The sequence below is a fragment of the Juglans microcarpa x Juglans regia genome, chromosome 2D (assembly GCF_004785595.1).
Source record: "Juglans microcarpa x Juglans regia isolate MS1-56 chromosome 2D, Jm3101_v1.0, whole genome shotgun sequence".
NCBI lineage: Eukaryota > Viridiplantae > Streptophyta > Magnoliopsida > Fagales > Juglandaceae > Juglans > Juglans microcarpa x Juglans regia.
This window is the reverse complement of record NC_054596.1, coordinates 35,104,388-35,127,351: the sequence shown is the minus strand read 5'-3', so window position 1 is coordinate 35,127,351 and position 22,964 is coordinate 35,104,388. Positions and strand designations below refer to the sequence as shown.

The 22,964-nt window shown below is 35.0% G+C and overlaps 1 protein-coding gene and 1 long non-coding RNA gene across 2 annotated transcripts; one reads left to right on the top strand and one right to left on the bottom strand.

Moving 5' to 3' along the window:
• Positions 1 to 5,818: 5,818 nt before the first annotated feature.
• LOC121250510 lies at positions 5,819 to 17,586 on the bottom strand. Its single transcript, XR_005937801.1, has 3 exons — positions 17,576 to 17,586; positions 13,447 to 13,450; positions 5,819 to 5,967 (listed from the first exon to the last, which is right to left on the bottom strand). It is a non-coding gene; the product is annotated as an uncharacterized LOC121250510 (long non-coding RNA).
• LOC121250509 (inactive protein kinase SELMODRAFT_444075-like) lies at positions 16,209 to 22,073 on the top strand. The gene is made up of 9 exons (XM_041149639.1): positions 16,209 to 16,962; positions 17,961 to 18,112; positions 18,208 to 18,302; positions 18,427 to 19,460; positions 20,115 to 20,275; positions 20,365 to 20,441; positions 20,520 to 20,667; positions 20,844 to 20,993; positions 21,617 to 22,073. Exons 1-9 carry the CDS (start codon positions 16,785 to 16,787, stop codon positions 21,638 to 21,640), a joined length of 2,019 nt encoding a protein of 672 aa, XP_041005573.1. The 5' UTR covers positions 16,209 to 16,784; the 3' UTR covers positions 21,641 to 22,073.
• Positions 22,074 to 22,964: the final 891 nt, after the last annotated feature.

The following is a 22,964-nucleotide window of genomic DNA, read 5'->3' as shown; positions in this document are numbered from 1 at the left end:
ACATAAATTGATAAAAACATAACTCACTAAACAGGAGCAATCCCAGATCACTCCTCCAAGGGAGCCAAGCTAAGGCTCGTCATCATCATCTGCATCAAAATCTGCGATACCATAAAATGGTACCACAGGTAAGTATAAACCAAACAACTCTCGGGATAAAAATACATTAATGCAACCAACAATACGACAAAATACATTTAGTCATAAAATACCATTTTTTCCCAAAAAAATGATTATTTCCAACACACGCCAAAAATCCCATTTTGGCCCAAAATATCCTTAAAACATTTTCCCATAAAATGATTCACACAAACACCCCATTTATCGGACACTGTAGGCGGGAATCGCAGGCGGGACTCTACCACCGTCCCTGCTTACCACCATCCCTACCACGTGCACCGTAGGCGGGAATCACAGGCGGGACACAACCACCATCCCTGCTTACCACCATCCCTATGGCGTGCACCGTAGGCAGGAATCACAGGCGGGACTCTACCACCATCCCTGCTTACCACCATCCCTACAGTTCCTTTATACACAATGAATACTTAACAGAGCACTGTAGGCGGGAATCACAGGCGGGACACAACCACCATCCCTGCTTACCACCATCCATACAGTCTCTTTTCGTTTTACTCACATGAGAATCCAATTCCAATAAACACATGAACATGTATGCAATCATGCGAAAACCCAGTTTTCTTTACAAGCATGATCATGCATGCAATATGCGATGTACATGAACAAGCCATAACCAACAACCAACAACCACAATTCACAATGCAAACAAACACACAACTCCGTCCACAATCCATCCGACCCCCGAAACTCCTCGGACTCAGTCCGGCAAAACAAACCAATTCACAGATAATATGTGTTAGTGCAAAAATATATTTAAATCACGAAAGTTCTTTAAGGAAAATACTTACAGTGCAATATAACAATTTTCGAAGGATCACGAAGTTGCAAGTGGTGATGTCTGAGCAACACTACAGTGTAAAATACACTGTGGCCGTGGGTCACAGATACCCACTTTTCAACGAGGACAAACGAAGACCCAAAAATGGTAGGATAGAGCCTAGGGAGGTCGGTGAAGCCAATGGTGGTGGTGGTTTGCCGTGGGTGGCGGCGAAATGGGCGGTAGAAGACCAAAATGCCCAAATCGGAAATGTAGATGGTGGAGCTTCACCGGTGACGGATCAGAGCTGGGGTTGGGTCCAATGGGTTGCCAAGAGGTCGGGGATGAAGTGGTAGGAAGATGGTGGCTAATGGTGGTGCGACGGCGGCGCAACGGCGGAAAGAGTGCCGTGGCTTCGAAGGGCTACTGGTGGTTAACGGCGGCACGGATGGAGGTGAGGTTGGTGGGGTGAGGTCGCCGGCGGCTGGGGAAGTTAGCGGGCTGGGCGGTGAAGGCCACCGCCGGCTCACGGCGGCGCTGGCGTGAAAGTGGCCCGCGGCTTCGTGGGGTGCGTGTGGGCTACCGGCGGCGAGGTAGGGGCTGAGATTTGGGAGGTGAGGTCGCCGGAGGGAGGGGGAGCTGGTCGGCCGGGCGGTGTCGCGCACGGCGGCGCGACGGCGGCGGGCTGGGGGAGAGGAAGAACGGACGGAGAGAGAGGGAGGGAGAGGGAGTTGCGCGCGGGAAGGAGAAAAATAAAGAAGAAAAAAGAAAAGAAAGAAAAGAAAAAGGAAGGAAAGAAAAATGGAGGGAAAAGAAATGAGGTCCAATCCTCATAACTTGGGTCACAAAAATGATCCAACGGAGATGATTTTAAAACCACAAGTTAAACAAAATAATTTAAACGTAATGGTAAAGTCAAATTGAAATAATTAAATCCCACAGTAATTAATTTAAATATTAAAAGCAATTTAAATGCATAACAATAAATAAATATTTGGAAAGCATATAAAAATAATTTTCACCAAATTAAAATCATAGAAATAAACTTACTAAAATTCCAACCAATTTTAAAATAAGAGGATAAATTTTTGAACAATAAAAAAAATAATCCTTCAGTAAAAATACACTGAAATACGGGGTGTTATACGGGTGAGGGAGCAACCAGCCCAATCTGCATCAGAAAAGGCATAAAGACCAAGTGTAGAGTTGGAACTGAAATGAAGTCCAAAATCAATTGTACCTTTCACATATCTAAAAATACATTTGACCATTTTAAAATGAGCTTTAGTAGGAGAGTGCATAAATTGAGATACAAAATTAACATTGTATGCAAGGTCAAGACAAGTAGGAGTAAGATACTGGAAAGCATCAACAAGGCTGCGATAATGGGTTGGGTCAGAGAAAGGCGTTGTTGATTGAAGGCGTTTGATTTTAGCCATCATGGGAGTGCCCATGGGCTTATAGTCAGTCATTTGAGCACAGTCTAAAATGTCTAGAGCATATTTAGCTTGGGTCAAGGTAAGGCCATTAGCAGTTTGAGCAATCTAAATGCCCAAAAAGTAATGGAGAGAACCTAGATCTTTCATCGAAAACTCACTGCTAAGAGTTAAAATAAATTCATGTAGGAAATCAATGGAGGAACCAGTGAGTAAAATATCATCAACATAGAGTAACATAAGACAACCACAAGCAGAACGATAAATAAATAAAGAGGAATCAGCAGTGTTGCAATGAAAACCATAAGTGAGTGAAAAATTGCTAAACTTATCAAACCATACACGTGGGACTTGTTTTAAGCTATACAAAGCTTTGTTTAACTTACAAACATAGAAGAGTGAATTAGGTGAACAAAACCTGGAGGTTGATCCATGTAGATGGTTTCATGGAGGTCTCCATGGAGAAACGTATTTTTGACATCCAACTGACGAATGTTCCAATGGTTGATCAGAGCAAGCGTGATAACAATCCAGATAGTGCTTAGATAAATTACCAGAGAAAGAGTTTCATGGTAGTTGATACCATCTATTTGGTGAAATCATTTTGCTATTAAACAAGCTTTCAATCGATCAAGGGTTCCATCTGCATTGACTTTAGTCTTAAAAACTCATTTGCAACCAATAACAGCCATAAAGGAATCACGAGGAACAAGAGTCCATGTATTGTTAGCATACAAAACTTGCAATTCATCAAGCATAGATTGGGTTCAACGAGGGTGAGTGAGAGCAGAGCATATGGTTTTGGGTTCTTTTGGTATATTGGAGAGGTCATGGAGGTTGGCATACTTGGGATTGGGTTTGTAAATACCGGCATGGGAGCGGGTGATTATGGAAGTAGTAGGGGATGGTGGACCGTAGGAGGCGTCACCCAAAGGTCAAAAATAGACAAGGTCGGGTTAGAGGGTGGGGGTAAATGAAGGTTCCCGACTGTTTATAAGAAAAATTAAGTTCATCAAAATAACATGACGAGAAATGTAAGTACGACAAGTAGGTGGGTGATAGCATTTATACCCACGATGCCGATCGCTAGAGCCTAAAAAGACACATGGCAAGGTTTTTGGATCAAATTTATTGTGCTTGGTGTCCTAAGTACATGGATAACATTTGGAGCCAAAAACACACAATGACCTGTAATCAAGGAAAGTTTCATAAAGAATTGAAAATAGTGATTGTAAATCTAGAGCAGTAGTGGGAAGACAGTTAAGTGAAAAGGTAACAGTGGCAAAAGCTTCAACCCAAAAATGTCTTGAAACACCATTGTGGAAGAGCATCGTCATTCCAAGTTCCCGAATGGTATGGTGACGATGTTCCACAGCACCATTTTGTTCAGTGGCATAAAAGCATGAAAACTGGTGAATAATGCCTTATTTTTTAAATGAGAGGTAAACTAAGTATTAGCAAATTCACTACCCCCATCGGTTTGAAAAATTTTGATTTTTTTATTAAATTGACGTTCTACATATTTTTCGAAAAATAAAAAGGCTGGGAAAAAATCATATTTTTTTTGAACCAGAATAAATCACATAAATTTAGAAGTGACATCAACTAGACATGCATAACAATGAAATTTACCAACAGAAATAACAGAGGCAGTTCCCCACAAGTCATGATAAACTCAAAAATAGCATGAGTTAAACTAGAAGAGGATAAAAAAAGAAATTTGCTCAATTTGCCTAACTGACAACTTTCACAAACAGACTGAGATTTATTGGAGCCAGTAATTTGAATAAGTTCTTTGGATTTTAGGATTTGGATAGTAGAGGCCTAAAGGTGACCCAAACGTTGATGCCACATGTCTTCAGAGGTAGTCTGGAAACGGGTGGAGAAGTGCACTTCGTAAGGTGCAAATAAGATGTAAAGATTACCCTTTCGATGTCTGCCCATTAGGACATGGTTGGTCTCTCGTTCCTTAACAACAAAACAAACACCATAAAATTCACAGTTATATAGATAATCATTGGTAAGTTGCCCAATAGATAACAAATTTTTTGCAAGTGCCGGCACTAAAAGAACATCATGTAACTTAATTCTAGTGTTACCATGATTTGTGTGATACATGAGTAATAGCATGGGAGCTACCATCCCCAATAATAACAGCATCAGTACCAAAATAGTGGCGTAAATTTTTAAGTATACCTGGATTACCTGTCATGTGAGCAGACACTCCAGTGTCTGCAATCCATTCATTATTAGGAGAAAAATTTTCCAAGTCATTGCTGCTAGAGCTTGAGGAATATCATCAGGGTGGTACAAGTGATTAAATCGATTCCAGCACTTAAGAGCAACATGGTCCTTCTTACCACATATTTGACAGATATCTTATGGGTCTCGGGCCTTAGCATCATTGAGCCTATTGTTAGGCTCATGTGTAAAGGAAGCATTTGAGGAGCCCACGGTTTGAGAGCCCACATTTGGAGAGGTTCTACCGGATTGAGTGGTGGGATGAAACCCACGACCCCGAGAGGTGAACCCTCTCTACTGCGAGCGACCACCACCTCCACGGTGATCCTTATAAGTCGACGCACCTGTCCGATGACCATAGAAAGTGAAAGAACTGTTAGATTTATGGAGAGAGGTGCAGATTTCTTACCCGTGAAGAAGAGGAAGAATCTCGGCATAAATGGGCATAGGGGGTTTTAGCATTGAGGTGGTGAACGGTTCGTAATAGGCACCAAGACTGTTCAAGAGGAAGAAAACTTTCATCTTGTCTACAATGGGCCGTTCGATTGAAGCTAGGCTGTCACACAAGCCCTTGAAGGTTTGAAGGTGATCTGCAAGAGGCGTCATGGGCTCCTTCTTGAGGTATGTCAATTGTTGAGTGAGATGAAACTCTCACTCCTAAGAGTCATGAGCACACGCCACCTTGAGTGTCGCCCAAACCTGGGGGGTAGAATCCAAACCCACGATGAGGCCAAGTGCCTCTTCCGAGAGGGTGCCAATAATCCACCCCGTAAAAGTCTATCAGACTTGCGCCACTGGAGGTAGGGCTCTGTGTTTTGTTCAAGGTTGATGATCCATCGGGAGGGATCTCAAATTCTAGAGGGGCAAAGTCTGCTTGTAGCAGATGGTGGACTAGATCTTGGCTCTCAACCAAGACAAGTATTTGTTCACACCATAGTGGATAGTTACTGTTGGAGAGATGCAAGATCACAAAATTTCCTACGTTCAAGGCAATGGTGGCCATGGGGGAAAACTCTCTTCACTCACACGGTCTCTGATACCATAAAGACAATATACACACAAAGTGTTTGTAAAAAGACCTCAGTAACCATGAGTATCTGAGAGTCTTCTTGTTATCTATTTTATAGTAGAGTACAATATTATAATATGTATATTATCGTTAGATACATTGATTTATACATGAAAAGTGTAAATGCAGGGACATGAATATTGAACAAAAAAAAGAATTATCTAGTCGTTGCATGTGATGGACTTTCCTTTGACGATTTGGGTAGCTGTTGCATGAGATGGTAAGTCTTCTGATTGTGTGGATTCTATAGTCGTTGCATGTGCTTCACTTGGTAACTCTTGTGTGGTTTGAGTTGATGATGGTTGGTTATTGTTAATATGCACCTCATAATATTGTCACTCTTATGACTAAAAATCATTTCCATGTTTCCTTAACAGATATCCCTCTCATTCCTTTTATGAATAGCCTTTATTCGAAGGGAGATATAACTTCAACAATTATGTTACTCATCATATTTTTCATCTTTTGTTAATGTTATCTCTTGTCAGGCTTTGACAAGTTCTATTGGTTGATAAATTTGTGTTATTTAAGTCAAAATCAACTCAATACTCCAAACGAGCGATTCATGTTAGTCACACGATTCGACGAGTCAAAAGATCTCATTGAGCATCTCAAGACATATAGGACCCGCTTGATGCTACGTACATGGGATTGAAAATGACTAGTTTGCATATGGTTTTGAGACTCTACATATGAGATTGATAGCATCCTCTTGATAAATTGGGTACCATTACAATATTGGCTAAGAAAAGGAAGAGGCATATATGCAGGCCAACTCCCTACCTATTAAGCCTTAAGCAAAGGGAGAATGATTCCCTGAAAGATTTTATATTAGGAAGGCACAACTTTAAAAAGTGTATTGCATAGACACAGACAAGAGAAGGTGCATACTACAATGTGTGTGTGTGTGTATGTATATATATTTGCATTTGTTGCTACAATGTTATGATTCCGAGGATTAACTGACAATGCTTTTTGATCTTTAACCCATGCCCATTCATCAATCAAAAAATATGCTTGCACAGCTAAACTAATAACCCTCAATTGTGTCCTCTCGAAGGAACTTATACTCCCAGTCAAAAGAGATTCTCTCCTGAGCAAGAAAAAATAGAAAAAATAAAATAAAAGCATCTTCATGATTTTTCCTAGTTAGAGATGAGAAGGTGTCTACTCATGTCATTGACAGTGTAAGCCTGAAATTTCATGTCCTCTTTTGCTGCTTAAATCACAAGATTGAAAGTTTGATGATGTCCATTCGCTAATTTTTTTGTTGATTTTTTTTTTTTTTTGCAAACTTTATTTTTTACTAACTCAACACCTTGGTCGATGTGGAAATCTTCCATGTTAGCTATGTTAAAAAATTAGTAGTGTTTTAACGTTTTTAAATTGTAATGGATCCCATAACAAATAGTATATCATGTGTTAGCACACCAACTTGTATATAACAAAACTATTTTTTTTAGCCTTTAATACCCTTAATAGGGGTGCTACCTGCACTCCCCAAACAGGGGGTGCCCCGGTCCCTTCCCTCCCCCACCCCCCCCCCCCCCAGTCTGTCCGCCACCCCATTTACCATTGCATTATAGAATCATAGATCTTACAAATCTTATAAAAAATTTTAATAAAATTGCATAACTCATTACAAATCTTAAAAATCTAAATAAAAACCAAAATAAACTTACAAATCAAACCAAATAAGCTTACAGATCAGAAAAATCTCACAAATTCAGCAAAAAATAAAAACAAACATACAAAGTTACAAAGTTACAAATCAAACTAAAGAAATAAACAAAACCTAGAATTGGCGAATCGCACAAATCTTTAGATCTATGCACAAACCCACGGGCCACGACTGCTGTCATGGGTCATACAAATATGTGCACAGATCTCCAGAGATATGTGGGCAGATCTGTATGGTCCATGATTGAGACCGTGGATCATTAAACTCGTAAATCCGTCACGATGTCACCCACGACAATGGAGAGAAGTTATCTGTCGACTTAAAGGAGGAAGAGGACAAGAAGGGAAGAGGAAATGGAAGATAAAGGAGAAAGAAGAAAGGATGGTGGCCACTGGCAGTCTGGCACTGTGGCATGAAAACTTGAAAGAAGGGGGAGGGGATAGAAGGGGTGAAGGTGGCTAGGAAGAGGGAATGAAAGAAATGAGAGGAGAGAGAAAATGTCATATTTATAGTTAGAGTTTTGTTTTGAAATGACGTTATTTCATTATAAATTTATTATATATATATATATATATATATATTAGATGTGGGTCGGAAGAGGTATATCCGTGGCAAACGGGGGCCCAACTCGCGCCCTGTCCTCGCAAGTCATCAACATGTAGGTGAATGCCCCGTAGCTCGCATCTAATGGGTGGGAGTGGGGGCAGGCAGTGGCGAACCTATTAAGGGGCAGGAGGGCACGGCCTCCTAAATGTTTGAAACAAAAAATAATATATATTAATTTTTATAATTTAATAAGATTATATTAATCTTATTTTGTGTTGGCCCCCTCTATAAAATTATTTTAATTTTATAGATTAATTACTTATAAGTCTAATTTTAAAAAAATTAATCTAATTTAAAAATAAAATAAATAAAATACATCTCACATAAAATAAAATGATCTAATAACCTAATCACACGTTTTTACTCTCAATAAAAACAAAAAAGAATTCAAATCGTCTCCTTCACTACCGCTCTACACTGCAGACTGCAGTTCTCTTTTCAAATTCTAAAAGTTTAAATTTTTGTCTTGTCTATATATCTGCCAAACAGCCAAAGGCTAGTTTTGAGGCTTACAAGTTACAAGGTACATGTTCACACTTTGCAACTGCCAAGAAAAGGGATGCACTTTGAAGTAATTTAAAGTTTTTCGCCAGTGCGTCATTTGCTACACAGTTTTATTTTTTTCAAATTTTGTTTTCTCTTTTTTCGATTTTAATGTTCATCTATATATATAATTATATTGAATCTATTAAATTTGATGCAGTGTTTTTAAAGTTTTTTTTTTTTTTTATTTACTTTTCCTCTTTTTTCATGTATTGATGCATCATGCAATTGTATTTTTGTTTAAATTTTTTTTCTTTTTGAAATAGATTGATTACTACTTAGTTTGGCTTATATATAATTATGTCTATTGAATAATTATTTATTTTGTGCTTAAAGATTAACTTGAAATTCATGTTTCATGAGTAATTGAATTCATATATATCTAACTTTATTTTATATGTTTCAATTTGATTTTAAATTTAGGTTTATGAATTACGTCTAAATTGAGAACTATCGACTCATTCTTCAAAAGAAAAGAAGTTGATACTCTAGAAAATACTTCTAAAATTCCAAGGATTGAACCTGAGAAAAATCCTGATCTTAACTCTCCAATTATGGAGTCTAAAGAGATTCATTTTACATCATCAACTCTTGATTCTAAAGAGATTGATATATTTTCTCTACAACGAAATCTAGGATTATGTCCTCCTTTGTGGGACTATCCAGTCAATCAACGTGATAAAATAAGAAGAGCTTACTTGAAAATAAGTCCATATCAAATACATCTCTCAAAATATCCATTTTCTGGTTCTGAAAAGCATTCTCACCACTTTCAAGCTTCTTGGTTTGTACAATTTGCATCTTGGCTAGAGTATTCTCTATCAAAAGATGCTACATATTGTTTACCTTGTTATCTTTTTACAATGAAAGCATCTCAACGTTCTGGATGTGATGTATTTACTATCATAGGATTTAGAAATTGGAAGAAGATTAATGATGGAAAATATTGTGTCTTTTTGAATCATATTGGGGAGGATCCTTGCTCTTGTCATAATAATGATGTGAAAGCTTGTGAGGATTTATTAAAACAATCACAACATATTGATAAAGTAATGAATGCACAAAGTTCCGAGCAAATTCTCAACAATCGACTCCGAGTAAAAACATCTATTGATGTTGTTCGATGGCTTGCATTTCAAGGATGTGCCTTTAGAGGTCATGATGAGACCCTTGATTCAAAAAATCGAGGTAATTTTCTTGAGATGCTTAAACTCTTGGTTTCTTATAATGACAAGGTTGGAAAACTTGTTTTAGAAAGTGCTCCTAAATCTTTAAAGTATACTTCACCCACAATTCAAAAAGAGATTTTGGATGTTCTTGTAAAGAAAGTGAGAAATAAAATTCATGAAGATGTTGAAAATTCTAAATTTTGTATTATTTTTGATGAGGCACGAGATGAGTCTAAGAGGGAGCAAATGGCTATAATCTTGAGATTTGTTGATGATGATGGTTTTATACAAGAAAGATTTTTTGGTCTTGTACATGTTAAAGATACATCGGCATTGACTCTAAAATATGAAATATCTGTTGTTCTTTCTCATCATTGTCATGATATTCAAAATATTCGTGGGCAAAGATATGATGGTGCTAGTAATATGCATGGTAAATAGAAATGATTGCAATCATTATTTCTTAAAGATTGCCTATATGTATACTATATTCATTGTTTTGCTCACCGATTACAGTTAACATTAGTTGCTACATCTAGAGATGTAGTTTCTGTTCATGAGTTTTTCTCAAATTTGAATTTCATTATCAATGTGGTGGGCGCTTCATGTAAATGTCATGATGAACTGCAAGCTGCTCAGACAACACAAATTGCACATATGATAGCTATTGATGAACTTGAAAGTAGCAAATGAGCAAACCAAATTGGCACTATCAAATGAGCAGGTGATTCTCGTTGAGATTCTCATTTTTATTCTATTTGCAGTCTACTACATACGTTTGGAGCCACTTGCTCAGTGCTTGAAAACATAATAAAAGAAGGATCCACTTACTCTCAACGCGGGGATGCGAATGCTGCTTATAAAATGATTACATCATTCCAATTTATATTTATTTTACATTTTTAATGAAGGAAATCATGGGTATTACTGATGTTCTTAGTCAAGTTTTGCAGCAAAAATCTCAAGATATCTTGAATGCCATGAATATGGTTTCTACTACAAAATGACTCATTCAAAAATTGAGAAATGAAGGTTGGGAAAATCTGCTTGAGAATGTTGTCTCTTTCTCCAAAAAATTTGATATTAACATCCCAGAATTGAGCTCTCGTTATGTACAAGGTCATGGTCGTCATCAACAAGATCACATTACGATAGAGCATCATTATCATTTTGAAATATTTAATGCTACTATAAATTTTCAAATGCAAGAGCTTGCCAGTAGGTTTGGTGAAGGAGCAACAAAGCTTTTGGCCCTTAGCTCAGCTTTGGATCCAAAGGATGCTTATAGATCCTTTAATATTGATGATATCTATTGTCTTACAGAAAAGTATTATCCTCTTAATTTTTTTTGAGAACGAGAAAATTAATTTAAGGTTTCAATTGAAACATTTTAAAGTTGATGTGCTTAGTAATCCGAAGTTTCAAAGTTTGTCATCCAGATTTATGTCGAAGATTGGTAGAGATAAAGAAATAAAAAACATACTATCTTATTGATAGATTGATTCATCTTATTTTGACTCTTTTGGTATCTACATCGACCAGTGAACGGGTATTTTCAGCTATGAAGATTGTTAAAATAAGACTTCGTAAAAAACTTGAATATGAGTTTCTAGCAAATAATTTAGTTGTCTATATTGAAAAAGAAATAACTAAGAATTTTGATTTAGATTCAATACTTGATGATTTTGTTTCTTTAAAAGAGAGCAAGTTACAATTTTAGACATTCTGTGTTTCTTTTGTTTGATATATTTGTTGTATATCAAACAATTTGTTTCTTTTGTTTGATAATAAATTTTAGATCTTACTATTAGATTGTTCTATACTGCATAAAAAATTGTATAGAAATACAACAAAAAATATTTTATTATAGTTTTAGTTTTGCTTGGCCCTTCCTAAAACAAATTTATGGTTCCACCACTAGGGGCAGGCAGATGGGCGAGCCCTTAATCCTAGGTAACCTTTCTTTATAATCATAAGTAGCAATTCTCTTTCTGCTATCTTTCCCAAAGGGCCTATGGGATGCAGCTTCTCTTGTTGAGGCAAGCCTAGTTCCTTCGCTCTAACTCTCGCAAGAATTGTATGGGAGTTGTCCTTGGAGGGACTTCCTGAATGACTATACCAAGGAATTCTACCATACTCCATGCAGCTATTGTTGTTGATCCTTCTATAAATGGTGATCAGACTTGTTAAAGTTTTTTTTATACTGAGAATTATTTGTGAATCCCAACTTTGATGACACCTAAGGCTAGTCAGTTTGCAAAGGGGATCCTGGGAGTAACATAAAAAACCACAACTTTATTTTTCTAGTAAATTAAGTTGGTAAAAGCTGCCATTTTTATGAAGTGAGATGGGTTGATAACATCTCATCTCTTCTCAAAACTTCTCATAATTTTATTTTCAAACATTACTTAAACTCAAAACACTTTCAATTTTAACTTTTTAAATTTTTCATAATTTAGTTTTTTACTTAATCATTACAATTTTATCAAACTTCTAAACCAAACACAAAAAATAATACAATTTTTTTCAAATTTCAAAACAAAAATAAGATTAAAAATTATATTCACAGATTTTTAACTTTTATTCATTTTTTTTTCTCTCATTTCCCAAAACCAAATAAAATATCTTAACTCAAACAATTTGATTAATATTCACAAACTATTTTACTACTATTTACAAAAATTTTATCTCGTCTCACTTTCCAAACATGAAACACTGTACAAGGAATATATTGGGATATGGAAGTAAACTTCAAGGTTACACGCTATTTTTCACTTATTTGTCATGTTTCAAAATTGAACAGAATAAAACTAAAATAATGGCAGACAGCAGAAATATATATCTTCACATATACATCATTTGCAATATGAAAATTAATTTACCATATGCTAAGAGAATTAAAGGTTAATACTCATTTTGTCATGGTTTTCTTTCTAAAAAATGTTCAAGTTGGTCACATATAAAATGAGTCATCGAACATTTATTGTTGTTCATATTGATTATTCAAGTATTTGTTAAATGCTTAATAAATATGATAGATCTTACGGTGTCTATATCTTCAAATTATCTTACATTTGAAGATAAATTAACAACGCTGCTCTTTATTCTAAATATTATCGTCCTTAACTATACTAGTTGGTGATGTAATATATTTTAAATGTCTTAAATAGATAACCTATGTACAATTATTTAAAAGGTGAAAAATATTTTAGTTATAAAAAAATTTTAAAAAAATAAATTTACAAACTGACACGATTTGATATAATAAGTTAAATTATAAAATTATTTTTATTATAAATTAAAATTAAAATTATATCAATTGACTGAATTTATTTTTATAAAATGGATATCACAAAACAGACGAATAAAGAGTACTATTTTGCTGGAATATAGTACTGTAATTTTGAGAGCATGCATGAGTTTAGTGGGTTCCGTTACTATGCCGCCCACCTTGACTGCTGGGCGGTAAAAAGTGTTTTTTTAATATATTTAAAAAATAAAAAAATATATTAATACATTTAAAATTATTTTTTTAATTAATAAAAAAAAATTGATCAGCAATTAAATGAAAATGTAAAAAAAAAAAAGGCATAGTAGTGTTTTCCGAGTTTATCTAATTTGGGTGCTTTTGGCATGCAGCATGCCCTCAGACACGATTTTGGTTGCCATTGTCTGCTCAAGGGTCAGTGTCTCTGAAACCGACCATTTCTGATGAATGTAGTAGCAATGTCTGTTAGCAGTGAATACAGGGAGGCAGATGTACAAGCTAGCTAGAATCCAAGAAAATGGATTACAGACAATACACAGCTTACAGGAATCTGTCTGCATGAATATTGACGTGAAATGAGGTAAAAAAAAAATTTCAAAAGTCGCTCGATCGCTTGCTGGTTAGCTTTATGTTCGGTTGGTGTTTAAAGACGTACCATGCCCGAGATAGATAAAGAAACAAGCTGCTGCAGTAGTCGTATTGTATTGGTCAATATATCACAGATGAGTTTAGGTCCCACCCAAGTTAGCTTAACAACTAAATAGGGTTTTTCCTTGTCATGTAGCCAAAAGGGAGTTGAATTATTTTCATGGTGGTACCCATAACCATGAATTTTGCGTCTTTCCTGTTTTCATCTTTGTGTATGTATGGCTCCCAGCAGGGATTGATGGCCATTTCTCATTGCAATAATTAATGCATTATTTTCAAGCTGCATGCAGGCCACTGTTTCAATTTCATTTTTTTACTTTTTTTTTTGTTCTTTCCAAAAGGACTAGCTAGTTTGAAACTTTCAATTTCATAGGTGCTAAATTAGTTTATAGTTTTCCATTTTTCAAACCTATAAGCTGCCATTTTATTTTGGGTTTGTCCAATTAAGGTGGTAAGTGATGATAGGAAGCTAGTCCAGACGTTGTTTAATTAAAGAATCGAAGGTTTTTTTTAGATTTTTTTTTTGTCTGCATTTTTATGATCTGTACATATATATATATATATATATATATATGTATATGTTGCATGTTCATTCAAGACAAAGCTCCAATACAAATAAGTATATAGACGAGAGGTATTTGGTCAGCTCCATGCATGAATATGGTTGTTGTATTCGATCTCCTTTAACGAGGGAAACACTTGTTTTGTGTTGCTCTCCAACATGCATGCGCTTAATTAATTAGGAGAAAGTCTTTGGAATCGAAGTGAGTCGAGGAGCCGATGTTACTTATTAATTGAGTGCCTAGCTAGTGTGTAACCACAACAATGAATCGTGATGAACCCTTGGACGACTTATATAATATGAGTAATATGATGTACAAGTTTTAAATAGACAAATTTTACATAAATCTTTTATAAAAAAGAGAATCTCATTAAAAAAAAATATTTTTTTTTTTTGCATTTTTTCAAGGTGGGGTCTATTTTTTATTTTACAAAATTTTGCGTAAAACTTGTCTATTTAAGATTTATCTATTTAGAACTTGTACAAATCATTTTTCATATAAAGATTAGGAGGATATATATCCTAAAGAGTACTGGTGACCCTTTCGCTCTTCTACGGATTGATACATATATCAATTGCTAATATAGATCTAAGTTTATTTTTATATAATTCTTTTATACATAACATCAGTACTTCTCATATACTTTACTGAGAATTTAATTTTATACCCATTGAATGTGTTATAACCAAGCTCATTTTAGGAAGTTTTTTTCACATTTTTCAAGAAGTAAAGTTTCAAAAACTTTTGGATATCAAGAGACTTTTTTATTTTATAACTTTCGTTTTATATCCAACCATTATTAATTTTTTTTTGAATTTAGAGTTTTGGGGCATGGCCCCCTGCCCCCACCCAAGTAATGTCAAAGTTATTAGTTGTACCAATTCAAGCTTTGTCTCATGAATGATTTTTGAACGATGAATTATGAATGTGAGCGTATGCTTTGTGCGTTCATGAAATCCAAAGGCTGGCATCGGCTGAATTATAAACCTACAGATTATTTATAATTTTAAAACCCCACACACACTCTGTCACCTCTTTTAAAATAATAACAGATGTCACCGTCCGGCCGTAGAGTTTGACACATCTTTTAATTGATGGTAAACATAAAATATCATGTTTTCAATTAAAGATATATTTTTTTAAAAAAATTATATTATTTTTATAAATTATTTTATAAAGATACCTCCACTAAAAATAATAAATATGATTATAAATAGAATTATATGTATATCATTTTCCCTTTTTATTTTTAAAAACTGAAGATCAATTTAGATGTTGCCCTTCATCTTATATTTTATTATTTTCACTTACATATATAATATAATTTAACTGATTTTATAAATCAAATATTGAAAAGATAAGCTATTTAAAATGTAAAATATTAGCCAATATCATTATAAATAACAAAAATTAAGATTAAAAACAATATTGCACTGTTTAGTACGTATAAAATAATTTGGCTTATACTTTGCCCTTTCACTTGTTTTAATAGAAAAGATTTTATCCACAATTTTTTAATTATTATTTTTTTGTCATCTTTTATTTTACTATTGGATAATAAATAATGAGTGATAAATAATTTTATAATTATTTAATGATAATAAAAAAATGATGATAAAAAAGAGTTTTACTACACAATCTCCCCACATTCCATACTTCACATTTTTTTAGATTTTTAAATTTTTTAATATTTTTTTTAAATTTTTTTTTGAGTTTATTTTTTTTAAATTATTTAAATTATTTTATTCATTATTTATATAATAAATATTTGATAAAAAAATAAAAAAATTATAAAAAATATGGAATGTAGAGTGCGAGAGGTTGTAAAAATTTATTTAAAAAAAAAAAATGGTTGTCAAATTTCTTTTAATAAATAGATTGACAGTCCAGTTTCTTCTCTCACAACGTTTCTTTCTTTCGGGGAAAGATGCCGTGGGTCCAAATACTGCTTTATGACTCTATAACAAGCAATTAATGGGTTAACAATGAGAGAGAGATCCAATCATTGATCCTATTTTCTCACTAATGGCAATTCTACCTAAAGCTGTCTGTTTCTTCGTCACGTTTTTGCTTTCTTCTTTGGCGGTTCTTTCTTGTAGTTTTGCACAAGCTGGATGAGAGTCTCGTAAGCTACTGCCACTACCTCAACCTGATTCGTTTTTCTAGAACTCATTCATTCCTTATGATATGGGTACGTTTCAATTTCTGTGAAAAATGTAAAAAAATTCTCGTGCTTGTAAAATTTGTTGCTGTGGGTTCTTTTGTTTTTTTTTTTCTTGAGTCGAATGCTTTTACAGTTTAACCTTTTCCTTTTAACTTGAGGTTAGGGAGCAATCAAGTCGGTAAAAGTACGTACCTTGAAGTGTGCGTCTTCTTCTATACCTTTTGTTAATTTCAACCTTTCAAGTTTCATGTGGTGTACCAAAAAGTTCTTGGTTTCCGTGACACTTGTCTCTGACCTACTAGTCATTGCAGTGGTAATGCAACTTTTGCTGTTTAAAGTTTGTATTTTTTTCGTTGAACTTTGTGGCATCTGATTGGTAAAATAAAATCTCATGTGGGTTTAAAAGACCAAAAAATAAAAAAGAGATCTTTCGTGGGTTTGAGCCAGAGGGTGTGGTGAAGACAGGTGAGGTTTGGAATTTGGTTGGGTGGGCTGAATATGAAAGAGAAGGGTGGTAAGGGATATGGTTCTTCAGATGTGGGTGGGAAGGTGGTGGTGGTTGCTGTTAAAGCATCAAAGGAAATTCCAAAGACTGCTTTGGTGTGGGCTCTGACTCATGTTGTTCAACCTGGTGATTGCATTAAGCTGCTGGTGGTCATTCCTGTCCTCTCCTCAAGTAACTTCCATTGTCTTTCATATTTTTAGAAGAAGTCTCAAATTGTTGAAATTATCTTATGATCCGTTTCTTTGTTTTTGTTTTTTGAGCTTAATTATGTTCCTTATTTTGTTTTTGTTTAAATTTATGCTTTATTCTCTCGATTGGAGGATATCTTTTTTACTCCATCTTGCTACTCTGCTCGTGCTTCATGGATATACTTTGTGCGAAAATTTCTTCTGTTCGAAATTGCATCTTGTAGAATTGAATGCTCATTTCTAGCTTAGATATTTTATTCCGCCTTTGATTTCCTCCTGTAACTACAAAGTCTTTTTTCTTTGCCTTTTTTTTAATGAAACAATTAGTTATATAGCTGGGTATTGGGGATTCTATAATGAGACATGAGAAAGTTGCAGGACATTGTTGTTTTTCATGGACGTTTTCCTTTTTCGCTTCATTTGCATTGAATTTCAAGGGTAAGCAGAATTGGTGCCGTGATGGTTACTTAAAAAATCTAAGGACTGAGGCAATGGAAGGAATTTAGTCTCACGGACTGTAGGGAGTGCTTGAATTGTTGAGGTGCCCAGTTTTTCTTGATCTATGCGTATAAGTAAAATGAGCGTCTATGTAGGACAGCTTCTTCAACTTTGATCTTGGCCCTTGCGATATCATTGAATTTATAAACCTATTCAGAAAGTAGAGTACATACCTTCTACTTAGCTTGCAAATATGGTCCGGTCTTCCTTGGACTCACCACGTTTGTATCTCATGGTCATACCCGAGCCAGATTGTGTCCAATATAGGTGCTTCACAAACTCGAAGTGTTGCTGAGTTTAGGCCTGCAAAATCAAATGATCCCCAGTTATTTGAGTATTCATATATGGTAGCTATGATATAGTGCAACATTCTATTGCAGTCTGTGCCACGTTCGTTCCTTCTCTCTTTTGGGGCTTTTTTTTCCTACCTAGTTATATTGGGATGTATATCTTGATATTGATGAGAAGGCTGTACATTTTTAGGTAAAAGGACATGGGGCTTCTCAAGATTTACCAGTGATTGCACCACTCGTCACTGGTCTCTTCAAGGAACCAGTTCGGATCAGAAGGATGATATTGCAGATTCATGCTCTCATATGGTGCAACAACTCCATGATGTTTATGACACGGAGAAGGTTGGTGGCCAGTGCATTGATTTTCGTGTCTACAATTTATTCTGATGTACTTCATGTCTAGTTTTAATTGTTTCACACCTGATTTTTCTTCACAGATAAAGGTCAGGGTAAAGATTGTGTGTGGCGTGCCATGTGGAGTGGTAGCTTCTGAAGCCAAGAGAGCGAGATCAAACTGGGTTATATTGGATAAGTAAGAAATACTGATCTCACAAAAGATGTTGACTGATCTCTTACGTGCTTTTAAATTTTCTTTCCTATTATATGACTTCCTTCTACTTCTGTTTGTTCATTGCTACATTTTGCAATTTGAATAGACGATTGAAAAATGAAAAGAAATACTGCATGGAAGAGCTTCAATGCAATCTTGTGGTTATGAAGCGATCTCAGCCAAAAATTCTTCGTATAAATTTGGCACATTTACCGAAGATAGAATCTGAAGTGACTTTGGATTTATCTTCTGAATTAGAAACATCTCCAGAGCATCTGAAAAGTAAGTTTGAGCAATTGAATTTGATTAAAGGACCTGCTGTGACTCCAGCAAGTAGTCCAGACCATGAGTCACCATTGACTACAACTGATGTTGGAACGTCATCAATATCTAGCTCAGATCCTGGGGCTTCACCATTTATTCTTTCTGGAATATCCGGGAGGAAAAAGCTCAAATTTACCACTAAAGAAGATGAAAATCTTGATGATTGTGACTCCGACACAGATAGTGACAGACAGAGTACTTGCTCCACAAGTTCATATTTCCAGCCATGGATGACAAACATTCTCAGTGCTAGTGGTGAATATTCAAAACATATGGTGAAAGGGTTAGAAAGGCATAAGGGGAAGGCTTTGACTTCCACGTATGGAGCCTTACTGGAAAAATTGTCTAAATTAGGTCAGGATCCTTGTATTGGAGTCCTGAATTATAGGCTTGATCTGGACTTAAGCAGAAGTGTGAGAGAAGCAATTTCATTATCCAGAAATCTACCTCTCGGCCCTCCTCCATTGTGTTCCATTTGTCAGCACAAGGCACCCACATTTGGGAATCCTCCAAGATGGTTCACTTTTGCTGAACTGGAATTTGCTACCGGTGGATTTTCACAGGCAAATTTCTTGGCTGAAGGTGGATTTGGTTCTGTACACCGAGGTGTTTTACCCGATGGCCAGGTTGTTGCTGTTAAGCAACACAAATTGGCTAGTTCCCAGGGTGACGTAGAATTTTGCTCAGAAGTTGAAGTCTTAAGCTGTGCACAGCATCGTAATGTTGTAATGCTAATTGGTTTCTGCGTGGAAGATGGAAGAAGATTGCTGGTATATGAATACATTTGCAATGGGTCTTTGGATTCTCACCTTTATGGTAATTTTCCCTTCCCCCATTTTATCGATAACTTTGTAACCTACAATAATGGTAATACTATCGTGGATGTGAATAGCAAGCATCTTTGTCTTATGCAAGATTTCCTCTTTACTTGAAGTTCAAAAATTTATTTCTGGATGTTAGTTTAAGCTGATCAAAATCTTCAGGATCACTACTGGCCTACGAAGACCAAATAATAAATCCTTACCTTCTTCACGTAAGTGTGGATTGGGAAATTTCAAAACTTCTCATAATTTCCGTCCCAAACATCACTCAAACACAATTTCAAATTTTCAACTTTTTCATCTAATCATTATCTAATCATTACAAATTTCCCAAACTTCTAAATAAAACACCAAAAATAATACTTTTTCAAAATTTTAAAAAAATATATATTCTAACAAAATTTTAACTTTATAATATTTTTAATCAACTTTTTTTTCTCTCCTTTCCCAAAATCCAATTAAACATCTTAACTCAAATCATTTCATTACTATTCACGAACCATTTTACTATTCACATAATTCTCATCTCATCTCATTATCTAGACATGCCCTTAGTTTCAAAGCTTGAATTTATTTTTTATTTTCACAAACCATTTATGTCATCACTTCTCTAACCAACGAAATAAAGTATTGTGCTTGGATATTGCAGGAAGAAAACGAGATCCACTAGAATGGTCTGCACGACAAAAAATTGCAATTGGAGCAGCTCGTGGGTTGAGATACCTTCATGAAGAATGTAGAGTTGGTTGTATTGTCCACCGTGATATGAGGCCTAACAACGTCCTCCTCACCCATGATTTTGAACCATTAGTATGTCATACCAGTTGTATATTGTCCTTAAGTGTCAAAGTATAAGCTGCATCAACAATGTGCTTTTAATGGCTATATCTGGACTTTAGGTGGGAGATTTCGGACTGGCAAGGTGGCAGCCAGATGGAGACATGGGGGTGGACACAAGAGTAATCGGGACTTTTGGGTAAATCCAGACAACGGTTATTTTCTTCTTGGTCATGCTATTTGAAAACAGTGACAAAAGAAACCATGGTTTGTGTAGGTACTTGGCTCCAGAATATGCTCAAAGTGGCCAAATCACAGAAAAAGCCGATGTGTATTCCTTTGGGGTAGTACTGGTGGAACTTGTTACTGGGAGGAAAGCAATTGACATAAACCGGCCCAAAGGCCAGCAGTGCCTCACCGAATGGGTATCAATTTAAATATTTGAGAAAATACTTAACACCTTATAGTTAAGATGCAAAATTGTCTTCCAGTTTATCTTATTCCTGCTGGCTAAGTGTACACATGTTTTCCAAACAGGAGTAAATCTAATTTTAGTTTTTTTTTTCTCCTTTGTCATTGTGTATGTTTCAAATTGGAGCAGGCAAGACCATTGCTAGAAAAACAAGCTATTCATGATCTGCTTGACCCATGCTTAAGGAACTGCTACTTAGAGCATGAAGTTTATCGCATGCTGCGATGTGCCTCATTGTGCATCCGGCGGGACCTTCATTCAAGGCCTCGCATGTCTCAGGTTTGATACTCAGAATTCACATTTGAAAAAATACTTCTCATCATAATATTTTATGATTCTTCGTGCACAGATTATTTGTTTTAATATATATCCTGGTATCAAAATTGATGTGATTTCTTGAACTAGTGGATAATAGTTGCTAATATTTTTTAGAATTAGCCACCAAGCCATGAATCTCCACCTGTACTAACTTGTGTGAGAGAAGAACCTGTAAGAAATTTACATCTGCAAATTATGGGGTAGCAGCAGGTCTCATACATTCAGCTTATGTGAATATACTCATTTGAAGGATGCTTCTAATTTAATAGTATTTCTCACCACCACTCTTGAGATTACATTTGGATGCTGAGGTGATCTTAGATGATCTGAGTAGATTTGTGAATAGTAGTGTTCTGTGAGTCATATTGAGATGTGTTTGAATATAAATAGATCGAGATATGTGTTTGAATAAATGAAGTAGGCTGAGATGGATTTAACTTTTTTATGAGAATTTGAAAAATAGTGGGTCCCATCAATGAGTTGAGATCATTTTAACAACCAAACATAGCCTAAGACTGTCACGAACAACTGTCCGATATGCATTCGTCGTTTTCTTATTTTCTTTATACATTGTCTTCTTGTAGGTGCTTCGGATACTGGAGGGGTGACATCTTCATTGTAATCAATAAGTGACATTTCAGCCTACTGAACAAAGGAGGGGAAAGATCCGATGACCAGAGAAGCAAAGGCATTGCATTAGTATAATCTTGAACGAGGCATTACAATGATTAGTTAGGATGCTTCCTATAATGATTAAAAAAGAATGAAGGAAGCAGGAGTTCTTGACTTCTTGTATAAAGACAAAGACCATTTGTAAACACTGCACACGATGGAAGTACTTCAACTGCCTTTTTGCCTTTCTTATTGGCTGAAGCCTGAAACGTGACTCAGATAGAGAATATTGGGTGTATAGTTGTGAGAATACGAGCAAGTGTACATTGTTTCTCTATTTTTGTTCTTTTTCTTGGGGTAGAGGTTTAGCAAATTCCCTTGTGGTTATTCATTATTTGGTTGCGAGGAAATGTATCTTGTTCCCAATCAGCCCTAAGACTCCACTCTCTGTTGCTTTGTTTGTTTGTTTTTCTGTTTTTCTGTTTATGGTTTATCTTGGTTCTATTTCTTTCAAATAAAGGTCTTTTAACGTCAAGTGTTATAGCTACGAAGAGATTTTATAAAAAGTAAGTTCATAAATTAACATAATTTTATATAATACGTTATATCTACTTTACAATAAAAATAGTTTTATAATTTGATGTACTACATCAAGTGATATCAGTTTGTGGAATCTCTTTATGGTTAAATAATTTTTCTTTAATATCTCTTACCTTGACATTACACCTAGAGGTTATTTTACTATTTAATGGCAATCCACTTTAATTCTCTATCCAAATTAGACGGTCTAATTTGGTTTCGTTTGAATAGTAAAAGTGTTTCATCTCATTTTCTCTCATTATTATAATTTTTTTAAATTCTTACACAAAATATAATAAATAATTTAATTTTTTAAATTTTAAAACAATAATAATATTAAAAAATAGTATTATAATAATATTTTATTTAATTTTTAACTTTTATTTTAAATTATTTCATCTTAACTCACTATCCAAACAGTACTTAGAGATGTAGAGTGTAGACACATCATCCGTATTTTTTTATTTTTTTTAAATAATGTGAGTTTTGCTAGAATATTTCTATCTTTTTTTGAATTGGACCATTTAATTCAAACAGAAAACTGATGATGATTTCAATCCGTTTTTTATTATCTAAATCCAATTATCTTACAATTACTTCGTTTAAAAGAATAAAAAGGAAGTAATTATTAAATAATTTTGGATAAGTGATATTATTATGTTATTTTCAATATTTAGTGATATAATATCGTGTGATATAATAAGAATATCACCATTTTAGTAATCTAATACTGCCTAATAA